This window comes from Centrocercus urophasianus, unplaced genomic scaffold, assembly GCF_019232065.1.
Source record: "Centrocercus urophasianus isolate 14NV4802_14NV808 unplaced genomic scaffold, USGS_Curo_1.0 seq_13, whole genome shotgun sequence".
Taxonomy (NCBI): domain Eukaryota; kingdom Metazoa; phylum Chordata; class Aves; order Galliformes; family Phasianidae; genus Centrocercus; species Centrocercus urophasianus.
Genome location: NW_024884475.1, coordinates 44553117 through 44577219, shown reverse-complemented (window position 1 = coordinate 44577219; position 24103 = coordinate 44553117). Strand labels below are relative to the sequence as shown.

Below are 24103 nucleotides of genomic sequence, written 5' to 3'. Positions count from 1 at the left end.
GCAGCAGCAGCAGTCTAAACCTTAAACAAAGCACATGGCCTTTGGTTGAACATAAAGTAAATAAATTAGGTCCTTACAATCAAACACATCTGCTCTAAGGACAGCTACAATAACGTCCAGCCACTGACCACAAACATAACTTTCCTCTTGCTTTGATCTCTTCTTGCAATTCAGAGTAATCATTTGAAGAGTCCCTTCTCACTAATGAGTCTCTCAGTGCACATTTGGGGGAAGAAAAAAAAAACACAACTGAAAGTCTCATTCCTTAGTAGAAACACAAGTGGTTAAGGTCTAGCACGTATTTAGAATGCTTCTCTGAATACAAAGACTTGTACAATACATATTTTTTACTCATTCCTAATGATTTCAACCAGTTATTCTCAACTTTCCTGCAGTAATGGTCTCCATTTATTTTAGATGAAGTCTGCAACAGCCATACCTCAATGTATTCTCCTCAAACTCACCTAACAGAGCTTGGAGTCATCAAACTCCATACAAGGTCTGAGCATGAACACTTGCAGAAGTGGTAGGTAATGCTTATTATCAGAACTGCATTTCTAAGATATGGAGGAGAGAGCATAATGCACTGGATTTGCAGATTTAGGAACCGGTTCTGCCTGGAAAAGTAAGTGGAAGTGGAGAGTATGCTATAATCTTCAGGAAATGTTCTTGCCTAGTACTCACAGAATTGATTATCCCTTTAAGTGCTTGGAATCCTCCAGTGACAGGGAAGACTTGCTCTTTTGTGTCAGCAATTCTTTCAAGCTTTGGAGAGAACACAAACATGCATGTGAATTACTTGGCAAATTAAACACTTCATATGACTTTTCAGCATTAAAATATAAAGGGATGAGGAAAAAAAAAAAAAAGCCACCACTTTTCATCACCCCTGCAAAAAGAAGGAAAGTTTTGAGTTCTTCTCAGCTATAGAAGCTACCTCTAACTTTTCTAAATGGGAGGATTTGCTAGAATGTATTGCAGCAAACTAAATTCTATAGTAGCTATCCAACACATCAAACAAACACAATAAAGGAATCTTTTAGAGCTTGTGTTTTGGTGGTAATTCTGAATTTCTTTCCAGAGTTACCTTCCCTGTTTGCTCTGCCTTACACTAAAAGGCCTTTCTATGTGCCTTTACAGTAGTAAAATACCTCTTGCACTCTTTCACCTGACCAGAGTAGCTGCAGTGACTATTAGGACAGTTCTGCCAGAGAATAGAAGATCTGGAAGAACTTCCAATCAATGAAGACAGGGATCATGGATCCTTAGTTTATTTTCATTTTATCTTTTTTCCCATTTCCTTTAGCTGTTACATGCTCTGCTTAGCTTGTCTGGAGCTACACAGTAGACACAGCGATGTCATATATACACTGTTGCCTAATCTGGTAACTGTCTTACTGGAAGAGTTTTACTTTTGCTACAGGCAGCTATAAGTTAGCAAGGATATAGCCTGCAGCTTTTTTTCTACAGTAAAAGTGACACCCACATATTCTACTTGTGCCTGTAAACACATGTGAGTGTCTGCCAGTGAAGGTACAGTACAGCCTAATGTATAATACTGAACATGAACCATATAAAAACCCTACAACGTGCTACAATCTAGTAATCTGAAATAGTAATATTCTTACCTGCGCTTGTACAAAATCAAGGACGCCAACACAGTAAACTCTAGCCCCCAGCTGTCTGGATGTCTTTGCCTGTCCCAGAATAGAGAGGAATGAGTATTTTTTCATCCAGTGGTCATTACAAACTCTTAGAATGTGTTTTCAACTAGTGCTCACCTCTTTTTCTGCATACAAAGGAATCTGACCATCTAGCTTGCCATCTGTCAGCGCAATGATGATGCTAGAAAACCTCGATGCTCCCTGCTTCTCAATCTGCAAATTGGCCTGAAAATGAAAGATATTTATTGCACTTAAGATTATATCTTAACTTTTAACTAGGATGTTGGTTGTAAGTAAACAAAGTGTCTCATCTGAACAACTCTGTTTCATCTTCATACTTATCTCCTCAGATAATCCCCTTACAAATTACAAACAAGGAAATCATTTATCACTACAGTCCAGTCAGCAGTGAGTTCATCATCAATTAATTGACCTATTCTCGAAAAAAAAAAAAAAAACCTTAACAGCTCTTTAAATCCACCATAAGATTTCCTTTGCTATCCATGGATTTTTAAATGTCAGTCAGTAGGTTCCAAGATATAAAGATAATGGCTTAATGTTACAGTTGTTTTGCTTTGTTTTCCTTTTAAATAGTAACAGTCTTTTGTTTGTCGAACTGTTCAGCCCAAAGATTGTAATTACAATCTTGGCTCTATGGATATTAAAGGAAAAAAAAAAAAAAAAGTTTCTACCCATGGGATGAGAACAGAGGATATTGTGATTGCAAAATAATGAGCAAAACCCACCTGTTTTAACCCTTCATGTATGTATGTGTCACCTGCTGGTTTCACTTCTGACAAATTCTTGAGACCTTCCTTGATTTTCTCTCTGGAGAAAAAAAAAAAAAAAAAAGGTAAAAGACTTAGCATCAACTTACAGTAGGCAAAGGTGTTAGTTTATCAGTGGAAAAATAACATAATAAATGAGATCTGAAATAAAAACCCGTGAAATACAGCACGTAGCTGAGATATAACGTGGAGGCAGATTGTCTGTTCATCATAAAATGCCTGTTGTAACAGTTATTTTAGATCTCAATAACACAGGATGCCTTGATGAGTCAAAGGCCCATACTCAATAAAACCCTTCAGATGGAGGAGATGCTGCAAAGAAGCGGCCGTGCCTCAGCATTAAAACAGCTCAATGGTAATTCTGTTATATTCACTTCACTTTGGTCGATTAAACTGACTTCATTTCCAGTCACATTGCAGTTAGAAAAGGAAATTCCTAAGGGAGCAGTTCTGTTTCTAGTCAAATCATCCAGATCAACATACAGGTATGAGGTGGGAAAAAGACTGCAATAATTTAAAAGCAAGCATCAACAGGTAAATGCAGCACCTGCAAGACACCTTTTAGTGTCAAAGCTCTCATGGCTTTTCTGCATGAGCTTTGACAAGATGTCATACTTGCAAAGGCTGCAGCTCACTTACATTTAAAAGAATAAGCTTGTGCTATTATTTCTTATGGGCCTTTGAATAAATCCACCATTGACTGCAAGAGGCTGGGTTAACTGAACAAAACAAAACTAAGTAAAGACAGGAAATCTGGACAATAAATATAAGGAAAAACCAGGAAATGAGCAAGAGCAAAGAGATGGAGGGAAAATGCGTTGCAGGATTTATGAAAGGTTTTCCTAAGGCACAAACACACACACAAAAAAAAAAAAAAAAAAGACAGAGAAGGAATGCATATGCTGCTCTGCCTGAATGCCACCCACAAGTCATTTGTTCCATGGATGGGGTTTTTCTATGTGTAGAAGCTTTGTTCCTAAGTACAATCCATTGATGTAGTAAGCTCCCAATCACAGGATCAACTGATAGAATTTAAAACTTTAAAAAATAAAAATAAAAAAAAAAAAAAAAAGTTGCATGAATGTATGGAAAGCAAGTTACGTAAGATAATACAATCTGTTTGATCCAAATATTTTATATTCAGCATCTATAGAAACAACTTGAAACTGATTATGTACGAAGGCAGATTATAAACCACATACTCAGTGCTTGCCAGGATGAGTGGCAGCACATCACAGGCGTTAGTGTTCTGCTGCCAAGAAATAAGCAGCAACCGAAGTCCCAGTTTTCTGAAACAGATTTCATTCTGCAAAAATAACTTTTGTACAATCAGTTGGGCTTTATTTATCTGAAATGTCTTGTGACCCAGGCACACTGAAATCTCTGGCGTTTCCAGGCCTCTGCCTACAAGAGGTTCCAGGAAAATCTTTGGCAGCAACAGCTTTTTTAGCTGCAACTCCATCAGTCGCCGCCCCTTTCTCTTAGGGCACGTGTTGCAGATCAGCCCAGCCAGATGCTTTGAGCTTGTCAGGTAGGACTCAGTCCCAGTGTGACTGTCATGAGGCCAATGCAGAAACCCAAGGCCTGAGCAGATGATTCCCAAAGACAGCAAGAGCGGGGTTGGCTGAGGCACCCTACAACTTGTACCCAGGAGGTTTGAAGGGCTGACACAGGAGCCTGTGTCTGCCTGAATCTTTCTAAATTCTCCCGTCCCTGGTTTCTGTAATGATCTATTGTAGCCAGAGAACACTGCAGAGAAGATCTGGTTTTACATGAAACTCGTCTGAACTGAAATAACAGAGCCATGACCTCAGTCTGGGTGTCTGGACACAACTGCAGCAAAATTCAATAATGGTAATACAGGCTGGATTGCCTTTGGCTTCATGGTTTAAGTCAAATGCGGGAGGGAAATGGAAAACAAAATGATATCAGCAACTTAGAGCTTCTCTGTGACTGAGCTGAATGAGCACAGACTTACTAACTCTTCCTCATTCATTGTATATGCACACATTCATTGTATATCACACCTCTCTTTGAGAAAAGGCACATTCAGTTTGTAACAGCTACCCTGTCTCTCAGAAACTTTGCAACTACTTCCAATAAATCTTCCAGTAGCAGGCAGGCAAATGCATCTGCAGCTACATGTCCTTTGCCAATTTGCTCTGGGGTTTCTTTTTAGCTCCTCAATGCAGTTCTGCCAAGAGGGGCTGCAGGCACAGCCCCACTGTGGCCAAAAAAAAAGAGGCGATAGTAGCGGCCTCTGCAGTGCCCTTAGAGGAACCCTGCCATGCTCCATCTCAGAGAGCAGGACCTCATGCCAGCATTACTCACTCCAGCTGGAGAGAGCTTGTTGGCTGTGTGAAAGCTGTGCCAACTCCTTCGGGAAGCGTGTGGGCCTGTCTGCAAACACTACTCCCTGCTTGGGCCAAAGGCTGCAGTTATGTTGTCTAGGTGTCTCAAGTCAAGGGTGCTACCTATTGCTTTTCTAAAGTTTAACTGGCACAATGCTAATAAGAGTGCTGTCAGCAGTCCAGTGGTCTGACTGCTGATGTTGCTGATATGTTGCATTTGGACATGTACAAAGAGACAGGATTTATCCTTGCTAGAAAGCAAAGCGTGCTTGAAGACAGAAGCTTAAAAGCTATCCAAATCATTGCTTTTTCATAGGTACCAGTCCGAGAAACAAAGGAACAGTGCTCTTTAAGAACAGAAAGGATGGCTGCACCCCCAGCAAACACAGCTTGCCCACCAGTGAGAGTTAACTCTGCGCATCAGCTAGATGTGTGATTTGAAGGAGCTTCTGGCTTTCTACAACTCTCAAATAGTACAGAGGGCCATGTACAATAATACTTATTCTGCTTAAAATGTTAAGCCTCCTGCATGGGCTCTGGGTAGAAGAAAGACAAGTACCATCAGAAACCTGAAATTCTGCTAGCCAGCACAAAACTGGCCCAAGGAGAATGCAGGAACTGTTCCTAAGTGTAACTGCTTTTCCAAGCAACTTGCTTTTTAAAACTAGCAGCACAGCTGAGACCCACATGTGAATGCACAAATTTTTGCTGACCATTTGCTTATCGTATCCAGTCAAATTTCACAGGGGAAATGTGCATCTCTACAACAGCACGTAAACAGCATGAGAAGTCTTTTCCATTCCAGTGTTTTTTTCTATGTATTTATCATAGCACTGTGTATACTGAGGTTAGCAATGACTTCTGTTTGCAGAGTTATCCACACAGCACTGTTCGCAGTCACAAAATGTTTGGTAATCTGGGGCCTTAACCACTATAGTGTGGCTTTCTTTATATCCACAGCTTCATAATGCAGTAAAAAACAGCAGTAACTGTGTGCAAACAATTAGAATCCTATGGCTTTTAAAACAAAAAAGACCTCCCAGCTTTGAGCTGACTGCTGGGAATAAATTGTGGTTTCCTGGCATTTGTGAATTAGCGAGTGAGGGGAAAAATATCCCAGCACAGCCAAAATGCACATAAACTAACAAGGCTGCATCATCCCATCATCACACACAGTGCAGTTTCACATCCCTGATCCCACACTGCACTTCGCATCCTCATCTCCCATTCAGAACAACTAGAGTGTGGAATTCCAAGCAATTTTTAACTGCTGACTTTCTGTATTTAAATGACAACTGTTCCAGCTGTACCCATCCCTTCTTGCTGATCTGCATAGGGTTGCAGACACTCCTGCCCCCTTCTTCATCTTCCTTATAATTCCTCCTAAGCAATAAGGCTTTTTTTTTGCCCATGCAGGGATGCACAAAAGCAAACCTTGCAATGAAGAAAAGCTGGACAGAGGAACTCACAGCAACTAAATGGGTTCTTCCCATGCTTTAAAGTAGGTTTCCACAGCCTGAAGAGTGCAACTGTCATGCAGTGAGAAAGGCACTTGTGTTTCCATGGCATGATTCCAGAGTTCTGCCCAAGCATTCAGAGTGGTCTGTGTGCTATCAACCAGTTTGATAAGGAGCAGGCTATTGGCAGGGATTAAGGGCCCATTGAAACGGAGAGAAAGGATCTCATTGACTTGAGCAGTCCTTGGAATGGGCTTATATGTCCTCTCATGACCTCTCTCAAGCCATCTGGAAAAATGGCTTATAACCTTGTCTGTCCCTGCAGAGAGCAGATCCGGCACTGGAGTGCGGGTGGGGGGAGACTCTTGGCTGGTCTCAAGTCAGACCACTTTTTGAAATGCTAAACAGGAGGGGAACTGTGTCATTGGACAGTCTGCTTCTAGGGTGCCAGACTGCTTGTTGCCAATGTGTTCTCTTCAGTAAGTGTTGTACTTGCTATTATGAATTATTTAAAAAAAATAAAAAAATAAAAAAAATAACAAAAAAAAACCACAGTAACCTGAACAAATAGGAGAGATCGTGCTTTAGCTTGACTCTACTGAAAGGAACAGAAAGGAAGAACTACCTCCCTTTCACTTTGACACAGTTCATTAATGATTCCTATGTGATTTATCCAGTTGCTCCAAATCCACAGAGTTGTGAACTGTGTCTGGTTTCTGGACAGAAGAGAGACAGCGAGGACGGGATCTGATAGGTTTTAAAGGATTTCACCAGGACCCTGGTGGTTTGAGACATTTTCTACAAAACTGTTTCCTATTCTTGTAAAATCAATGCAAGTAGCCTTGCCTTCCACTGCACCTGAAAACATCGGTCGTGGAAGGGATCAGGCACATCAAAACACGTCCATGGTGCCAGAAAGACCTCTCACCTTCCAAATGACACAAACTTCACTGTCTAAAGCTTACCCTGAAGTAGAAAATTACAATTAGAAAATACCTACCTTATCTGAAAGTATAGGAAGCATTAATGTACCCCTGCATGCTTTACCTATAGACATTAAGTAACACTGAAGGCTTTTATTTACAGACTTTGCTTTACAAAATTAAATCCAGATCTGCACAAAGGCCTCATGACTGACCACCACCTACAGGTATCAGTTATTGTGCAGTATCTGCTCCTCTGATTTAATAAGAGCCTTTGGTGGGGAGAAGGAAAGAGGGAAATTAAAAACGCAGTGCACTAACCTGTCTCCAGTTAATGGCATAATGACTTGTGCCTGGGAGGAAAACACGATGAATGATAATCTCATCTTGGGGCTTTTAAAAGAGGGAAAAGGAAAAAAAAGATTTTAGTCAAACAAAAAGAACAGATGCACATATTCCATTCATGTACTCATGTTTTATTATTATTGTCTTTATTCTCTAATTTCAGAAGAACACACTTTCAAACAACTATACCAAGAATGAGAAAGGAATTAATGTGCTTATGTCCATCTCTCTTCCAGATCTACATTGAGAACAAAGTAGCTGAAATATTATTCTTTCCTGCCTGACTGAAATCCAAATCAACAGGTGCTGAACTTCAGAATTAGAAAGTCATGTGACCCAACAGAATGTGAAATCCAGGGGTTGTGATCTACCAACATTTAAAAAATGTGTTTTCATGGTCATTGGTGTAAAGATAAGTTGGAGCCATATGCTCAGGGCACACTCTTGCTCTGGTGTATTACACATGGATACATGCAAAAGGTAGTTACTGCTTTATAAAGTTTGATCCCATCACAGAGTAATTTACAAAGTGTAGCTTTGCATCATAGAATCAGCAGAATCAAAGTAGTAGTACTCTTTGTCCCTTTCCTCTCTAGAAAAGTCTTTCAGACATCTCTACACAAACTCCTGATTTCAGAATGAGAGTGTTTCATCAGTGACACAGAGTTGTGTAACTTAAGATCAACCTCCATAAAAGGATCCAGGAAATTGGCACTGTGAAAAGAATTGTATGAAATTATTTTTACTAGGAATTAAGTCTTTTTTGGAGAAACCTACTTGTCTCTTCCAGCAAGATTAAGAGGAATTACCTCCAAACATTACTGGAAAATGCATTCCCTAGGAACTTATATTCCAGAAGGCCAAGATAGTAACTTTCCTAAGGTAGGTCCTAACAACACCTGTCCAGCTTGCCTTCAATTTTTATTCATGCCTATTTCAATATATTTGGTAATTTTCATAAATCACAGTGTATGTAATTATAACCCAGGCTGCGTGTTATCAGCTGTGTTAGATGCTGTAAGCAGTTGCCCAATAACAAACAACCAAAATCCCCATCTCTGTGGATTACCTCACCACCCAGCCCAAGCAATGTGAGACTTCCCTCTTTGAGACACAGCTCTCTGCTGACCAAAACCTCAAAGTTAGAATGTAACTAACTTCAGGAAACTGTCCTCTTCGTAAGAAATTCCATTTCAATTTGTGTTCCCAGCACTCAGGTGATGGAGGAGCATCATGTGAGTATGAAGCAACCCTGCCCTTCAGAACCAAGATGCCCAACACGCAACACTGTCACTACAAACACTGTTTTGCAGACAAGCCAGAATGGCAAGCAAATGAACACAAGACACACAGCTCGGAATAAATTCTTCAGTGAAAGCTTTTGCTGAAGAAAACTGTTACCAAGTGGTTCTCTGTGGTTCTGCCCACAGCTACTCCCTTCAGTTTAAAAATGGCAGCCAGAGCTCCTCTCCACAACCGCTGCAAGGAGCAGTTTGGCTGTACAAGGTGAGGAACTGGATTTACACTGAACAAACACCACTCTTTCAGTGGGACAAGAATCACTCACTGCAAAAAAAGTTGTGCTATGATCTCCCAGGCTTTCTTTTTTTCTTTTGAAGCTTATAGAACTTCCAGCACCTCAGGTCATCCACTTGCTCTAGGCAAGGTTTGCTTTGCAGATAATGGATGTGGGAAGTATTAAATTACACAGCCCTATCTGTATCCTGCTATTAGATTCTAAGTGCCCACTCACGTCTTTTGCCTTAGCAGAAACTGCCACACGGATGTGTGTGTGCTGGGGGCTATTTGTTTCAATCATTTCAGTTTTCTTTTAAGGAGATGCTACTGCACAGTCACCCTCATCTGGTTGCATTCAGCTGTAGCTAGCAGTGTTTGCACAGCATTCCTGCAGCACCCACGCTTGCCAGCTACACACAGAGCTGATTACACATCTGCACAACACGAACACAGTCACTATGGCACAAACTTCCTGGGAATTTGTCCAGGCCTGAATCACAGAATCATAGGGATTAGAAGAGACCTCTGGAGATCCCCCAGCCCAACCCTCCTAAAGCAGTTCCCTGCAGCAGCTCATACGGGAAAGCATCCAGGCAAGTACTGAAAGTCTCCAGAGGAGATTCCACAGCCTCTCCGGGCAGCTGTTCCAATGCTCTGTTACCCTCATAGGAAAGTTATTCCACATGTTTGTAAAGAACTTCTTATGTTCCAGTTTGTGCCCCTTGTCCTGTCACTGCACACCACAGCAAAGAGCCTCGCCCCATCCACTTAAAGTTGTTCCATATCATTGCACCACACATTCACACACAGACAGACCCATAACCAGGCAGCCTGCTTTACCTACAGATCTGAATGCAATCTTCAAGAAATATTCTATCAGAAATAAACCGTGTGGCTCACGGAGAAAAAAAACCCCAAAAACAATAAAAATGCTGAACGGTATCTGTAAGTAATTTAAGAGACAGCATCCAGAGGTGCATGCTATCACCTTTTTATGCAGTCCCAAACACGAGGAGACGGAATGAAAGTTTGCACTGTTTTCTAGCGATCTGGACACGGAAGCCAGCCTCTCAGCGTGTTTGTGCAACACATCTACAGAGCTTGCAGATGTTAGAAGGACCAAAACGCACCTCACAAACCGCTCCGTCAGCTGGTTCACGAAGTCGAAGATCTCGTGCCAGTTCTGTGCCACACTCCCGGATCTGCAGAGAAAAGCAGTGCACATCAGCAGCCTTACGGACAAAGGGCAGAGGGGCCGTTTCTGGGAGGGATTCGGACCGCGCGGGGCCCTTCGCTTCGCTCCACGCCGCGGTGCCTCCTCCCTCGGCACAAACTTCCCGCACCAACAGCTGCCGCGGGGGAGGGGCGGCAGATGCTGCCCGAAAAACGGATTTTTTCCCCTCGGAAAACGCGTTTTGCACTCAAACTCCGTCCCGCGAGCAGCGGGTGAGGGCATCGCCCCCAGAGCCGGGCCTCCCCTCGCTCGCCCCCCGCCCGCACCCGGTGTCCGGCGGCAGACAAAGCGGACCCGCGCAGCCTTACTTGTCCAGCACGAAGTACATGTCGAAGGCGCCGTGGCACGACGGCTGCTCGGCGGCCGGGGCCGGGCTGGCGGAGGGGAGCAGCAGCGGGAGGAGGATGAGGAGCGGCAGCGCGGGCCGCGCCATGGAGCCTCGGGGCGGCGGTGAGGGGACGCGGCCCGGCGCGGCCGTGCTCTGCTCGGCGCTGGTGAAGGGCCGCCCCCCGTCCGGCCCTCCCCCGCCCTCTCCTCTCCGTGTCGCCCGAGGCGGGGGCCGGGGCCGGCCGGGCTCGGCGCGCCCCTTTGCGGCCTTCCGCCCGCCTTCCGCCCGCCGCCGCCGCCGCCGCCTCAGGCGCCTCCTCCCCGCCGGTCCCCGGGGCTGGGAGCGCACTGTTCCGCAGTAACCACGGGAGCTCCGGTTAAATCGGAGCCCGAGCGTCTGGCATTGCGCTCAGACAGCCCGCGGAGCTGCCCCCTCGCTGGGACTCAGCCCGAACGTGAGCGTGGAGCGTGCCACCGCTGAACTAGGGACCTCACACAGAACGTACTGACACTGTATTGTTTTTATGATTTTTGTTACATCCTTTGTGAGTTCTCACCCTTTGCCGGGGCTGCTGAGCCGTCAACTTTTCTCCAAAACCACATAAAGCTCTTCCAACTCATAGAGCCACGGAATCACAGAACTATCACTGAGGCTGGCTGTGTATGGTTTGGGCAGGTTTATTCCTCTCGGCGTACAAAACCAGCTGGGCATGGAAAGTGGTGGTGAATGGAGTTAAACCCATGGTTCCCTACGGGTCACTGCTGAGGGCAGCCCTGTTCACTATCTTTATTGATGATCTGGAAGAGGAGATGGAGTGCACCCTCACTGAGTTTGCAAACGACACCAAGTTTGGGGGAAGTGTTGATCTGCCTGAGGATAGGAAGGTCCTATAGAGGGATCTGCACAGTGACAATCAGTCGTACAATTGGACAGAGGCCAATTGTACGAGCTTTAACAAGTCTGAGTGCTGGGTCCTGCCTTTTGGTCACAGCAGCCCCAAGCATCGCTACAGGCTTGGGGAAGAGAGGCTGGAGAGCAACACAGAGGAAAAGGACCTGGGGGCATTGGTCGACATCCATATGAACATGAGCCAGTAGTGTGCCTAGGTGGCCAAGAAGGCCAACAGCATTATGGCTCATGTCAGAAATGGTACAGCCAACGGAAGCAGGGAGGTGGTTATTGCTCTGTACTCAGCTCTAGTGAGGCCCCACTTTGAATATTGTGTTGGGACCCTCACTGTAAGAAAGACATCGAGGTCCTGGAGCATGTCCAGAGGAAGGCAAAAGAGATTAACAGGTTCAAGAGCACAGATTTTATGGGAACAGCAGAAGGAACTCAGATTGTTCAGTTTGAGAAGGGGCAGCTCATGGGAGACCTTATTGCTCACTGCAACTGCCTGAAAGGCAGGTAACAGTGATAGGAAAAGAGGGAATGGCCTTAAGTTGTGCCAGGGGAAGTTCAGGTTGGATATTAGGAAAAAAAATTATTCTCAGAAAAAATGGTGAGGCATTGGAACTGGCTGCCCAGGAAGGTGGTGGAGTGATTGTCCCTCAAGAACTGTGGGAATGTGGCGCTGAGGGATGTGGTTAGTAGGCATGGTGAGGGTGGATTGGTGGTTGGGCTTGGTGATCTTGGAGGTCTTTTCCAACCTTAATGATTCTGTGATTCTATAATATCCATGTTCTAGAACCATAGATTCACAGAATATCCAAGTCATAGAACCATGGAATCAGTGAATGCTCAAGTCATAGACACAGACCCACACAGCATCCTGTATTGAATGGAGCCACACAGATCATCGAGTCCAACACTTGAACCCACAAAACACCAGCCATGTTCCAACCATGCATGTTGACCAATTTCTCTCCATTTCAATGTGGTTGCCTCTGAAATACATCGCTTCACAATAGACTGTGCAAAGCTAAATATAGAGTGAGCATTTGGTCTGAAGCATAAGCCGGATCCTTAGCAGTGAGCATGAGGCACTGCAGAAAGCGTTGCAAGAATATTATCCTTTGGATTTTGCCATCTGGGCCTTCAGGTTTTCACAGGAAGTTCAAATATGCTTTATAATCTTAAAATATTTTCTGGGGGCTAAAAAGATGCGCAAGTTTTCTCTGATGAAAAGCTCCAGCCACAAGCTGCATAAACCAAAATTATCTCCCAAGTTAAAAATAAATGTCTATCCACTATTTCTTTGTTTCCTTTGCAGAGTTTTTGCCACAAGCACTCTGTGACAAGCAACCAATGGGACTGGAATTAAAAAGGGTTATTCTTTTGTTCACTGTTTTGTTTCAACAGCCTTTAATCCAGGCAGCTTTGGCTTTTAGTGGACTGCATTCAAAGCTCCAGTGTGGAGAGCCAAAGATGTGCAATTCTCCAACTCCTCAGTCCTCAGTACTTTTCTGGTTGGGGCTCAGCTCAGCATTCTGTCTCATGAAATCATAGAATCACAGAATATTCCAAGTTGGAAAATACACATAAAGGTCACCGGGTCAAATTCCTGGTTCCACACAGCACCACTCAAAAATCAGACCATATTACTAAGAGCTTTGTCCAGACACCTCTTGTGTTCTGGCAAGATCAATGCCATGATCTGCCCTGAGGAAAGTATTCCATGCCCGCATCCCCCTAGTGAAAAACCTTTTCCTAGCACTCAGCCTGACGTTCCCCTGGTCTCAGGATATATTACGTTCTCCTAGCAAAATGATGTGCTGGAGCTTTTAGCTCTACCCCAGCTTGCATCCCACCATGGCATCCATCACAGGAGCAGTGGATCAATGGGGCTGTCCATCTGGGGAAAGACAAAGCATAGTTCAGTTTGTTATCCTCATGGAGCCTCCATCTCTGAGTCAACATCATTCATGTGACAAGATAGGGGAAGGAACCTGCGTCAGCCACAGCTGTGATGAGCTGGCAAAGCTGGTATCTCTGACATCCATTGGATGATGGATGACGTCAGGGATCCGTCATCTTCCTCTCACTTCCAGCACACAGCTTTCACACACTGCACTGGTCATTGGAACCACAGGACTCCACACCAAATTTGAAGTATTTTCTTGCTACATCAAATCACAACACAGTTCCCCTATAGTAACATCAAACAATTGCTTTCGTTTCCCTACTGCATACTTATAAACAACCTTGATCTGTAAATAAGTACTACCCCTTACAGAAATAGTGACACAAGGACAACAGAAGTTGGGTAGGGGAATACCTGTGGTACCCAAAGAAATGCTCCATGCCATATAATGTGCTCAGCAGCACAAAAGGAAAGAGAAAGGCACCTGAAATTTAATCCTCCCTGTATCGCACTTCAGTAACTTAATGGCTGAAAGCTTCATCCACACAAGCACAATTTACATCCACCAAGGATCTGGCGCATGAAATTCTTTGTATTTGTGAGTTAGCAAGGCTAAAGGGCAAGTGAGCTGCATTTTACAGTCCCTGTGGGTGTTCAAAACACAGCAGATAAAGAGCTGAGCACCCGCAAAGATGTGGCAAAAGCAAAGGCTGTAAATCTACTGCATTTAAGGACCGCAGAGCAGCACTGACCTCTCTCTCTGCAGGCCCAGCAGAGGGTTCCCAACACATACCTGAGCTCAGCCTGCAGAGCCCTCCCCAAGCCTTGTGAGGATATGTCACATCATCCAGCTGTTGGAGTCTGCTTCGGCTGCTTACAGAGATCCAACCTTGCCAGCCCGAGGTCTGTGACAGCTGGAAGCTGCTCCTTCCCAGGTTCCAAGTGTGTGTAAATTCCTCTCTCACTCTGTGGTTTCTGCTGAAGCAGCGGATAACGTGAGCCTGCTTTACTGGAGGAGTGAGATGAAGCAAAGATGGACCGGAAAGCACATGGCAGTAGCTTATGGATATTTACATGGATTTGGCTCTGGCTGTGTTTAAGCATCTTCCTTGCCTAGTTCTCAGAACCCATCAGACCATTCTCTCTCCCACCTCTTTCCCTGCCTCCTCCATTGCTACAGGAATGAACAAAGGTTAATGAAGAGCAGCAGCAGAAGGGGTCCCTGAAGCAGAAGGAGGGGTTCCTGCTGCTCTTGCCTGCACCAGGAGACCTCTGTCTGACTCTGAATCAGATACCTGTGGGAGCACTTTGGGCAGTGCTCCCACAACTGCAGCAACAACTTTTGACAGAGAAGATGTATGCAGAAACCAGCACAACTTCACTGCCAACTTCTGTCTTACAGGACTGGTGATACAGTGGCGCAGGCTGTCCAGGGAGGTGGGAGAGTCACCATCCCTGGAGGTGTTCAGGAACCATGGAGATGTGGCACTGGGGGACATGGTCAGTGGGCATAGTAGGGATGGGTTGGAGCTGGACTTAGTGATCTTGGAGGTCTTCGCCAGCCTTAATGATTCCGTGACTCAAGGCAACACAACTTGGGCTGTCAACACCAAGTCTCACCCTTTGCAAAGAAGGAGAGCAGACACAGTGAGTCCAGGAATTGTACATTGTGCAGCCATCATCAAGGAGCTGCCTGCTGGAGGATTACCCAAACAAATTCTTCCTCTGCCTTACAGATGTAGCCCACTGGTCTGCCTGCATTCTGCACATCAGTGTATAAATGAATAAATAAAAAGGATAGCATTAAGTAACACAGGAACTCGTGTCCATGTACTGCTGCATATATTATCCAGATGGAAAATATCTGTCTAGACAAATCTGGGAATTATGCAAGCTCAGAATTCCTGAATAGTCACTGCTTTCCAACACACCAAAACAGTTTGTGATACCTACTGGAAATGCATAGCCAAAAACACAGAGGTAGAAAGCCAACCCTCAAGTCCAAAAACTAGGAGTCCTGAATGTCAGCAATGTGTTTGCTTCCATCTGAGAATATGGAGATCTGTTAGCGATCTGTGCACAATGGGCCTTTAGTTGCTGTCAGTAATGAGTGATACTATTCCTAGTCTCAGCAAAGCAGAGAAGGTCCCTGATTTTCCAACACAAAGTCTGCACAGGGATATGCAGCACTGTTTTCCACATGAGCAGAGTGACTGAAAAGGAAGATGAAGTTGTGTGCTGTCCCAGTGCAAACCTCACAGCGTGCAGCTAAATCAGCCTTGGCCTGGGAGAGGGAAAAAAAAAGCATGATGGAAAAATCAAATCTTATGCCAGAAGCGGCTGCTGGCTGGGAGCAGCACTGAGGAACGGATGACTCCGGATGGGATTTTTGCACAACTCTGGGGCTGCAGTGACCCTGTTTGGTCTTCTTGGGAAACAACGCATGGCCACAGCAGGGAGCAGTTCAGCATATCCCCTCAAGGGAACAATGCATCTCTGAGTGGGCACCTAAAGGGAAAAAGAATAGGAAGAAAAAGTGGCTTGTCTTCATACTCCAAGCCTGCATCCACCCAAGCCATGGGACTTGCTGGGCTTTACTGCTTACTCTAAAGGAAAGAAGCAAACCCTATGTTGGGTGCATCAAGCAGAAATGTAACTTTTGTTCTGTGGAGTTTTGCAGGTTTAAAGCCAAAGCTCTTTGGGGATGGAGGAAAGAAAGAATATGGTGCTGTCTGATCAGTGTTCCCTGCATGGTGTAGGGATAGAAAGGGAACATAACCACTGGGAGGATAAATGATGAAAAACTGCATACATCACTGTTTTGGGGGAGCCTGCATAAATGTTTGTGCTTTGCAAGGCTCAGAGATGCAGCACAGCTCCCCCTGACAGTGTGCCCGACAGCCTGAAAAAGCAGATGTGCCAATTTCCTGTGCTTGATGATGATGGCTCCTAATTACGCCAGAGCTGTGGCAATGTCCTCTCTGATGCATGACTCTTAATTTTGTTTCGTGAAGTCATCTGTGCAACACTCTTCCGGCATACGATCACCAGCAAGCCGTAGTCACGGAGAGCTGCACTTGCATACGCTGCCCTGCAGCTCAGTGTTGTGACGGGGCGTACTGAAACACCTTGCTTTGATTGGAGCTTGAAGGTCTGGAAAAGAGTTTTGTGGGGGTTTTTGTTGGTAGGGTGTAGCCCACAGCAGCTGGTGGTGGGTCTGTGATTATAAGAGGCAACACCTGAGTCCCCTTTCTTTTTTGCTGGGAATGTGGTGCAGCTGTGGGGCAGACCTCCCAGGGCTTGGCTTAATGAGTTTGGCTGCTCCTACACCGTGGGGTGAGGGTGCTGTTGGAGGGACTTGGGCTGCGCTGAGGAAATCTCTATGCATCTATCATAGAGTAACTGTGAACCTGCAATGGTCAAGGCAATGGGTAGCTGAAGGAGATGGATATGATAGGGTTGTGTAGGGTGAAAAAGGAGACCGTGGGCCTTTTCTGGAGGTTTTGTGAATTGCTACTCACAGGTAAGAGTTGGAGTCCAGTGTCATGGAGGTTGAGGAGGAATGAGTGGGGTCTACAGTGTGGGCTCCTGCTCTGTTTTCTGGTCCAAATCTCCTGGTGTGGAGTCCTGATTTGATAGGTAAGAGAGAAGCACTGTGGCACAGAGCTCTTGAAGCAACTTCCTTGGGAGAGGCAGGGTGGGAAGGTTGTGCAGTTGGTATCGTGGGAGACATTTGAGGCTTAGCATATTGAAGTCCAGAGTTTGAATATGAATTGATTATTTATTATATTTTGAGCAGGTGGCTTGTCTGGATTGCATAACATCAGGCCATGGCCAAGTGGGCAGCACCAGTGCCCACGTGTGCATCAATCCTGTGCCTGTAGCAGTTCCTGTCTGCCAAAGGGTAAGAGTTTGTTGATGGATGGAGGGAAGTGGTTGTAATCATTTTAACTGGTGTTTAGGTTGGATTTTTTAATTTTTTTTACTCTAAACTACCTCTTCCTCAGATTCTCAGCTTCAGAAAAGTCAGCTTGTGCAACATAGTAGGCAGTCCTGACATACTGTAATTGAAGGAGTTATGGGTTTTTCAGTCCTACAACTGTGTGGTTAATACATGTGGGAGCGGAGCAGTGTTGCCTGGGAATCTAGGCTTCATTCTGAGTGGTGATGTTGGCAGATCAGTAAATGCAATTATCTGCAACAGGCAGGAAGGGCAGAGGTCTTCACCCAGAGACCAGCAAGTGAAGCAGCTGGATCCACGTTTCATGTTTATGGTGTTTTGGCAGCCATTACCCTGTTTACCAAGATCAGCAGGAATCTGTCATCTTGGCTGAGTGTGGCACAACTAGCAACAGTTTGGGGAAATATCTACAACTGATATATAGTGATGACTGCAGAAAAAGACCTGGATTATTACACGCCCTTCTGATACGGCAATGTTCTAGCATTCGTGTTGAATTCTTCCTCCTGCCGTAGGTGTGCCAAGCCAAAGCGGGGAGGTGTGTTACTCCCATAAATGCTGTGCAAAGGAGGCAGGGATTAGCTCACCTGGAACTCACATCCTGTGCCAGGGACAGTGCTGAGTCACCTCACAGGCACCTCACCCGGCCGTCAGCCAAGATGCCTCATGGCACAGACACACCACGGTGTGTGTGTCCTGTCTGCTTCCTGCTCCTGCATGCTTAGAAGTACTGCCTTGCTCTTTTACTTGCCCATTGGGGTTTCCTTCTCTCAAACTTGCAAGAAATCTTGGAGATGGTTGCAACTCCAGGGCCATTTTATGGGCTTGGGTTTTGGGTGCCTGCAGTCCAAAAGAAATGGAAGAACATCTTTTCAACAACTTCCTTGCTATCTTTCTAACACTCAACCACTTTCTAAGACAAAATCTTGTGTGTGGATCATTATTTCTCTGGGATTTGGCTGGTAGAGGGGAATCCTGTATCCGTATGTGTGTGCAAGGTAGCATTGTCTTGCTGAACTGGACATGTCCTGAATGATCTTCCTGGGTGGTGGGGAGGACTGATGCTTTGTGCCCAACTGAATACAGGTGTCAGCTTGTGGATGGATTGGCTTGCATCAGCTGTACACATCCTTATCTGCAGGAAGTAAGGAGTATCTCCGTAAAATCATACTGTAAACCAAACCCTCTTCACTTCCCTTTTCATGAGCTGCTGGAGCAGAAGGGAAAGACAAAGCCTGAGTCACCCATGAGGAGTCATCACCTCATTACTGACATGATGAGAAATCATATACATCCTGTAAAAAGATGAATAAATCTATGTTCTTCCATCCCAGTTCTCCTGAGACAAGGCTGGATGTGCATGCCATACCCAGTTCAGCACATGCTGAGGTGGTGCCACACGAGCTGGGTTCTGGTTGTGTGCTAGAAGAGAGTCTAGGAAGGAGCTGTGATGCGTCTGTGTGACACGAGAAAGCTGCCTTGCATCCCTGTGGGTCAGTTGGCTGTCCGTGGGTTCCTCTGGATTCCCTCACCTCCTCTAAGGGGGTCAACAGCTAAGGACAGTCCCTGAAACTGCTGTCTTCTTCTGGGGATGTGCTTCTGTGGCGTTTTCTACCTGTGTTATATGTGAAGCAGGCAGGCTCAGATCTCTCTACGTATCACTCAGTTCCTGGGTTTCCCCAAATAAGACATGCTAAAAAAAAAACAGTTTCTCACCTTTTGTGTTGGGAGAATTGCGAGCACTCAGCATTTTGTAGGAAGTGTTTCACATCTTGCAGGAGGAAACACTTAGTTACTGACTGCAGCTCATCAGCACAGAATGCTGTGATGTGATTTAGAAGCTCATTAGAGACCATAATCATAGCGGCAGATGTTGGTTGAGAGTAAGAACCAACACAATGAAAAATAGGAAGCTTTCTGCTGTGAGGATGGTCAAAATTTGAGGCTTTTTTTTTTTTTTTTTTTTTTTTTTTTTCTCTCCAAAACACCGAAGTTTGTGTATGATGTGGAAGTTGCTTTCTAGGTTTGGAAAGGTGGTCAGGGTGGGACTCAGCCCCAGGACCTGTGCCAGGTGTCCCAGCCCTTCACAACCCCACTCATGCATGTGGGAGGACAGTGGCACCTGCAAGGCTCTGGAATCAAAGCTCTGAGCTGCTAACGTGGCACAGATGATCCCCATAAACTGCAACGACATCGATCTAAGATATGCATTCTCCCACTAAGGTGAATACCAACAAATACAAATTCCATGCACTCGCACAGGGTGTGCAAATGTCTGAGCAGCCGAGGGCTTACATCTCACAGTTATTGTTCACAGTTCACAGAAATGCTGGACGTGGAATGTGCTTCCAGGTGCAGAGGGATGATGGTATGAAGATACTCTGGGACCTCTCTTGCATAATATGCCAATGTTTCCTGCTGTTAAGTGTGTCACCCCATTAATGTAAAGAACAAATACAAAATACGAGTAGGGATACTCTGTGGGATTGGTGTCCCAAACCCCCTCCCAGCTGTTATTTCCTGGCGTTCCCCAAATGTTCAGCATCACCTTCCTTGGGACGCTTGCCCCACTCCAGCAGCTGACCCCAAAGCAGTGCAAGCAGTGCCTTTCCCAGGCTTCCTTCCACCATTTGTGCCAAGGGGATGCTGCAGTCGCGTGGCTCTTTGTTCCACTATTAGATGCCTGTATAGATATGCACGCCTCCCACTCCCCCATTCCTCCCCCCCAAAAAAAGGAAAAATCCCCTTCTCCAAGTGCCAATTTAAATGGATGTAGATGGAAAGCATGGAGGAATCGTACAGAGCAGAAAAAAATCTTTAAAACCGAGGGCTGAAGCAAATATAGCTGAGTAGTACACTAGTTACAGAATGAACAGCATATTGTATGTGCTGTGTTAGAGGTATGTTATGAATAACAAAAGCACTGGAGCATTTACATATTTGTTTTCAGAAATCCTGGCAGTTGGATTTCACCATTCTGCGCCTCTTTGCCAGAATCACTAAACAGTGGTACATATGGCTTCTGAAGTACCATATGCCGCGGGAAGCGCGAGCTGATGCCTATACCGATGCGACACAGTATAGTCTTTATTTAGATTTTTTTTGCAGTTTGGAACAAAGAATATTAGATCACGCAAAACATTGTGCAAGCAGCGCGGAGCCGTGCGTGTAATACGTTGAGAAAAGCAAGTTGGGGGGGGGGGGGGGAAGGAAGCAATGCTGGTATTGGGAATGAGGATGAGCCACGCACGTGGCTGGTGCCCACGAAAGCAGCAGCACGTCGGGGAACACGAGGAAGGGGCCCCCCCGTGCCCCCCCCCCCCCCCCAGGCCGGGGGGGGGGGGGGAGGATGTGGCAATGGGTGGCTGCGGGTGGGAGGCGCTGAGGTCCCCTTGGGCCGCGGCCGCAGTCGTCGGCTCTCCTCTCCTGCCCTCCATCGGAGGAAGCGAGCGCTCGCCCTGCAGGATGCTACGCCTGGGACGGGGGGGGGGGGGGAGGAATTGGGGAGAAATGCCGCAAAGCCCGAAAAGTCGTCACCTGCGTGTCGCGACCGCTGCTCGGGGGTTGTCCCCCGACTCTTTGGCTCCCGATCGAAAAGCAGTGAAAGTCTCTATAAACCCGGCAGTACCCTTCCACCCGGGGCCCTCCGCCGCCGCAGCGCTGCCCTTTGGGTGCCTCTTCTTTTGCTCGTGTTACAATTGTCGCATCGCTATAATGCTCCTTTTCTTCCTCCGTCTCCATAGGCACGGAGCGAGGCAGAGGCTGCGGCCGCTATTCAGCGCTGCCGTTTGTCCCGGAGCGGTCCGGACAGCGCGGCCCTTTCTCTGTGGCCGCTGTTCTCCGCTCCCGGAGCAGCAGATGGCTGCGGGCCGGGCGGGCTGTGCTGCTCCGGTGCTGAATACTCGATGGAAAAGGGCTTCATCATGCTTGGGTGGTCAGGGGGACAGAGGGCTGAGATTTATGACAGAGGGAAATCAATCTTGGGGAGTTGTGGGCTCCATCCCTGCTGGAATCCTCCACACCACTCTGTCCAATCCTCTGTCTGCCCCTCTGTCTTCACCCCCAGAGGAGAAGGAGAGCCTCTGGGTGCTGGGGTGACACGTTGCAGTGAAAATGGGGTGCGGCCCTGGGCCCCATCTCTTTGCATTGTGCACTTATGGGAAGCCAAAACCAGGTAGCAGTGAATAGAGGGCAGGGAGCTGAGCTGTAGAATGGTGAGGGCTAGGGAGGGATTGCGTGCACCCTTCATCCTTCAGCTCAGTGCTCACAGAAGAGAAAAAACTGCGGTGCTGAGCGCAGACGTGAATATTTGTCAATGATTCCGGGGGTGCCAAGGTGAGGTGGCAGCTCAGGATCAGGGACACAGGACCGCGGAGCTCAGAGCTTGTTCCATTCTTTGCTTGTGGCCTCACCACCGTTCGGAGGGTGGGTCGGGCCGCCCCGTCGGGGCCGCGGTTCTGCACGCAGAAATTTTCCCGTGGATAACGCATGGGGCTCTCGGAAGACGCTATGGTGAAGTATTCCGAAAGATACCTTCCTCAGCACACAGGAAAACACGAACCTAAAAGCAGTGGGGAGGGATAAGGGGGGGAGCGAAGATGCCTCGAAATGCCCCAAATGCACCCCAAAATTCCGCGCAGTTCTGTTCCGAGCCCGGTGGTGGTGGCGGCCGTGGCAATGCTGCAGCGGTTCGGGCACTACTCCTTCTGCGGTGCCCCTTCAAACTGTGGCAAAGAAAAAGGATGATTCAGTTCTCTGCTCCCCGGTGCATGGCAGCGGGTCGGGCGCTGCGTGCCAAGCAGCGGGGGCTAAAGATCAGAAAGGGAAAGAATAAAAAAAAAGAGAGAAGAAAAATATGTAACGCAAAAACCGCGCACCTCCGAAACATCTGTAAATTGCCGCGTATCGGCAATGTTATAGCAATCCCCGTTGAGGAGCCGCTGGGTTTGTGGAATTAATAAGATAAATGTTGAAAGCACATTACGGGCAGCCCTTAATCCTAATGCAGGGAAAATCGTAATTACGCGGCGGATAAGTGAATGTGAAAGCCCCGCACCCGCCACTCTCTGATTGCACCCAGCGCTCCACTCCCCTTTGGAAGGGGCTTTGTGCCGCCTTTTGTTTACTTTCGCCTTTTTATTTCCATTTTTACTTTATATTTTTTAAATCCATCGCGGGTCCGAAATGACGGCGGTAAGGACTGAAGCGGAGAAAGCTCTCCATGCAGGAGAACCCTTCCGCAGGCACGGAGCGGCCGCATCCCGCATGCATCCCTCATCCTGCATCCAACCCTCATCCCGCATCCATCCTTCACCCCCCCATCCGTCCTTAATCCCGGTGCGCGGGGGCAGCAGCGCCGTCGGGGCCGCCCCGGCGGTGGCTCCGTCTCCGCGACTGTGGCTCCGTCCCCGCAGCGACTCTGTCGCGGCGGTGGTTCCGTCCCAGCGGTGGCGGCCCCGTTGCCCCCCGGGGGCGGCCGTCGGGTCCCGAAGCTTCGGGGGGTCCCCGCGCGCTGCCAGGTGAGGGCCGTGCGGGCGGACGAGCGGCGAGCGGGAGTCCCCCGAAGGGGTTAAAGGGAGGGGACGTGGGCTGTCACGCGTCATTGGGCAGATTATGTGCGGCAAACAAAAAGTGTGTGTCTGCGTGCCACTCACTCACTGCGCCGCGTCCATCTGCGCGGCGCGGAGCGCACTCGGCCGGGCCATGGAGCGGCGCTGAGCGGGGGGCACGGAGCCGGCGGCCGCCTTTGTGCCAGCGCCGGGCGTGGAGCGCGGCCCCGCCGCCCCCGGTGAGTGGCGGAGGGAACAATGCCCGGAGCCGGCCCCGGACAAAGGGCGGCCACGGGGAGCCGGGGGCTGCGCGGGGCCGGGGGAGAGCGGGAGGCGGAGGGGGGAAAGTTCGGCGGGGGCCGCCTGCCGCCGCAGCTTTCGTTTGCGGAGGTCGGCACGATGGGGCCGGGCAGCTCCGCAACGACGGCGGAGGAGGGGGGGCACAGGGAGCGGCCCCCTCCCGGTTCCCGATCCCGCGGGGGACCGGACACCCTCCGCCGCTCCGCGGGGGGATGTGGCAGCGGTGTCCCCGGGAAGCGGGGCCGGGTCGCTCTGCTCCGGAGCGGGCGGTTCGCGGGGATCCGTACGGTGGAGGTGGGGAGGGAGGAATTCAGAGGAGCGGGTCGGGAGGAAGAGGGCTCCACGGGAGAACAGCGCAGGGTGGGATCCCGCACCGCCCGACCCCGCGCGGGCAGCGGGGCTGCTCTGCGGAGCGAGTGTCGGGGCAAAAAGAATTACCTCCGCTCTCTGCTTTGAATTACATCTCGGAGGGAAAGTGCTGGATTATGGTAATGCGCAGCCAGACGCTCCCTCTCGGAGCGGGAGGTGGCTGCCGTCAGCCACAATGCCACTCTCCGAACCCTCCGGGCCGGGCCACGCTCCCCATCCGAACCCACACAACCCCGGCGGCGGCCGCATCCCCCGCGCGGAGCCCTTTTTTTCCCCACCGCGATGACTTTTTCTCTCATTTTTCCTTCTGATTTACATCTCTGTAAACATCCATCATTTCATTTTTTGTGATTTTTATTTGATTTTTATTTTTTTTCGCAGCGTGATGACTCGCATTTTTCCTTCTGATTTCTACTTCTACAAATAGCTATAATTTCTTTTTTGTGTGTGTGTGTGTGGCTTTTTTTGTGTGTGTGTTTGTTTGTTCTCCCCACCCTCCCCCCGCCCGCAGCC

At 47.6% G+C, this 24103-nt stretch overlaps 1 protein-coding gene across 1 annotated transcript in view; it reads right to left on the bottom strand.

The window, feature by feature from the left end:
* ANTXR2 (ANTXR cell adhesion molecule 2) overlaps positions 1–10694 on the bottom strand; it is a 100482-nt gene extending 89788 nt beyond the window's left edge. The window contains exons 1-7 of the mRNA XM_042812141.1: positions 10589–10694; positions 10177–10248; positions 7505–7576; positions 2411–2492; positions 1782–1889; positions 1629–1697; positions 685–765 (exon numbers count right to left, since the gene is read on the bottom strand). Of these exons, the coding sequence (XP_042668075.1) occupies positions 685–765; positions 1629–1697; positions 1782–1889; positions 2411–2492; positions 7505–7576; positions 10177–10248; positions 10589–10608 (504 nt within the window). The 5' untranslated portion in view covers positions 10609–10694. The remainder of the gene's footprint in view (positions 1–684; positions 766–1628; positions 1698–1781; positions 1890–2410; positions 2493–7504; positions 7577–10176; positions 10249–10588) is intronic.
* Positions 10695–24103: the final 13409 nt, after the last annotated feature.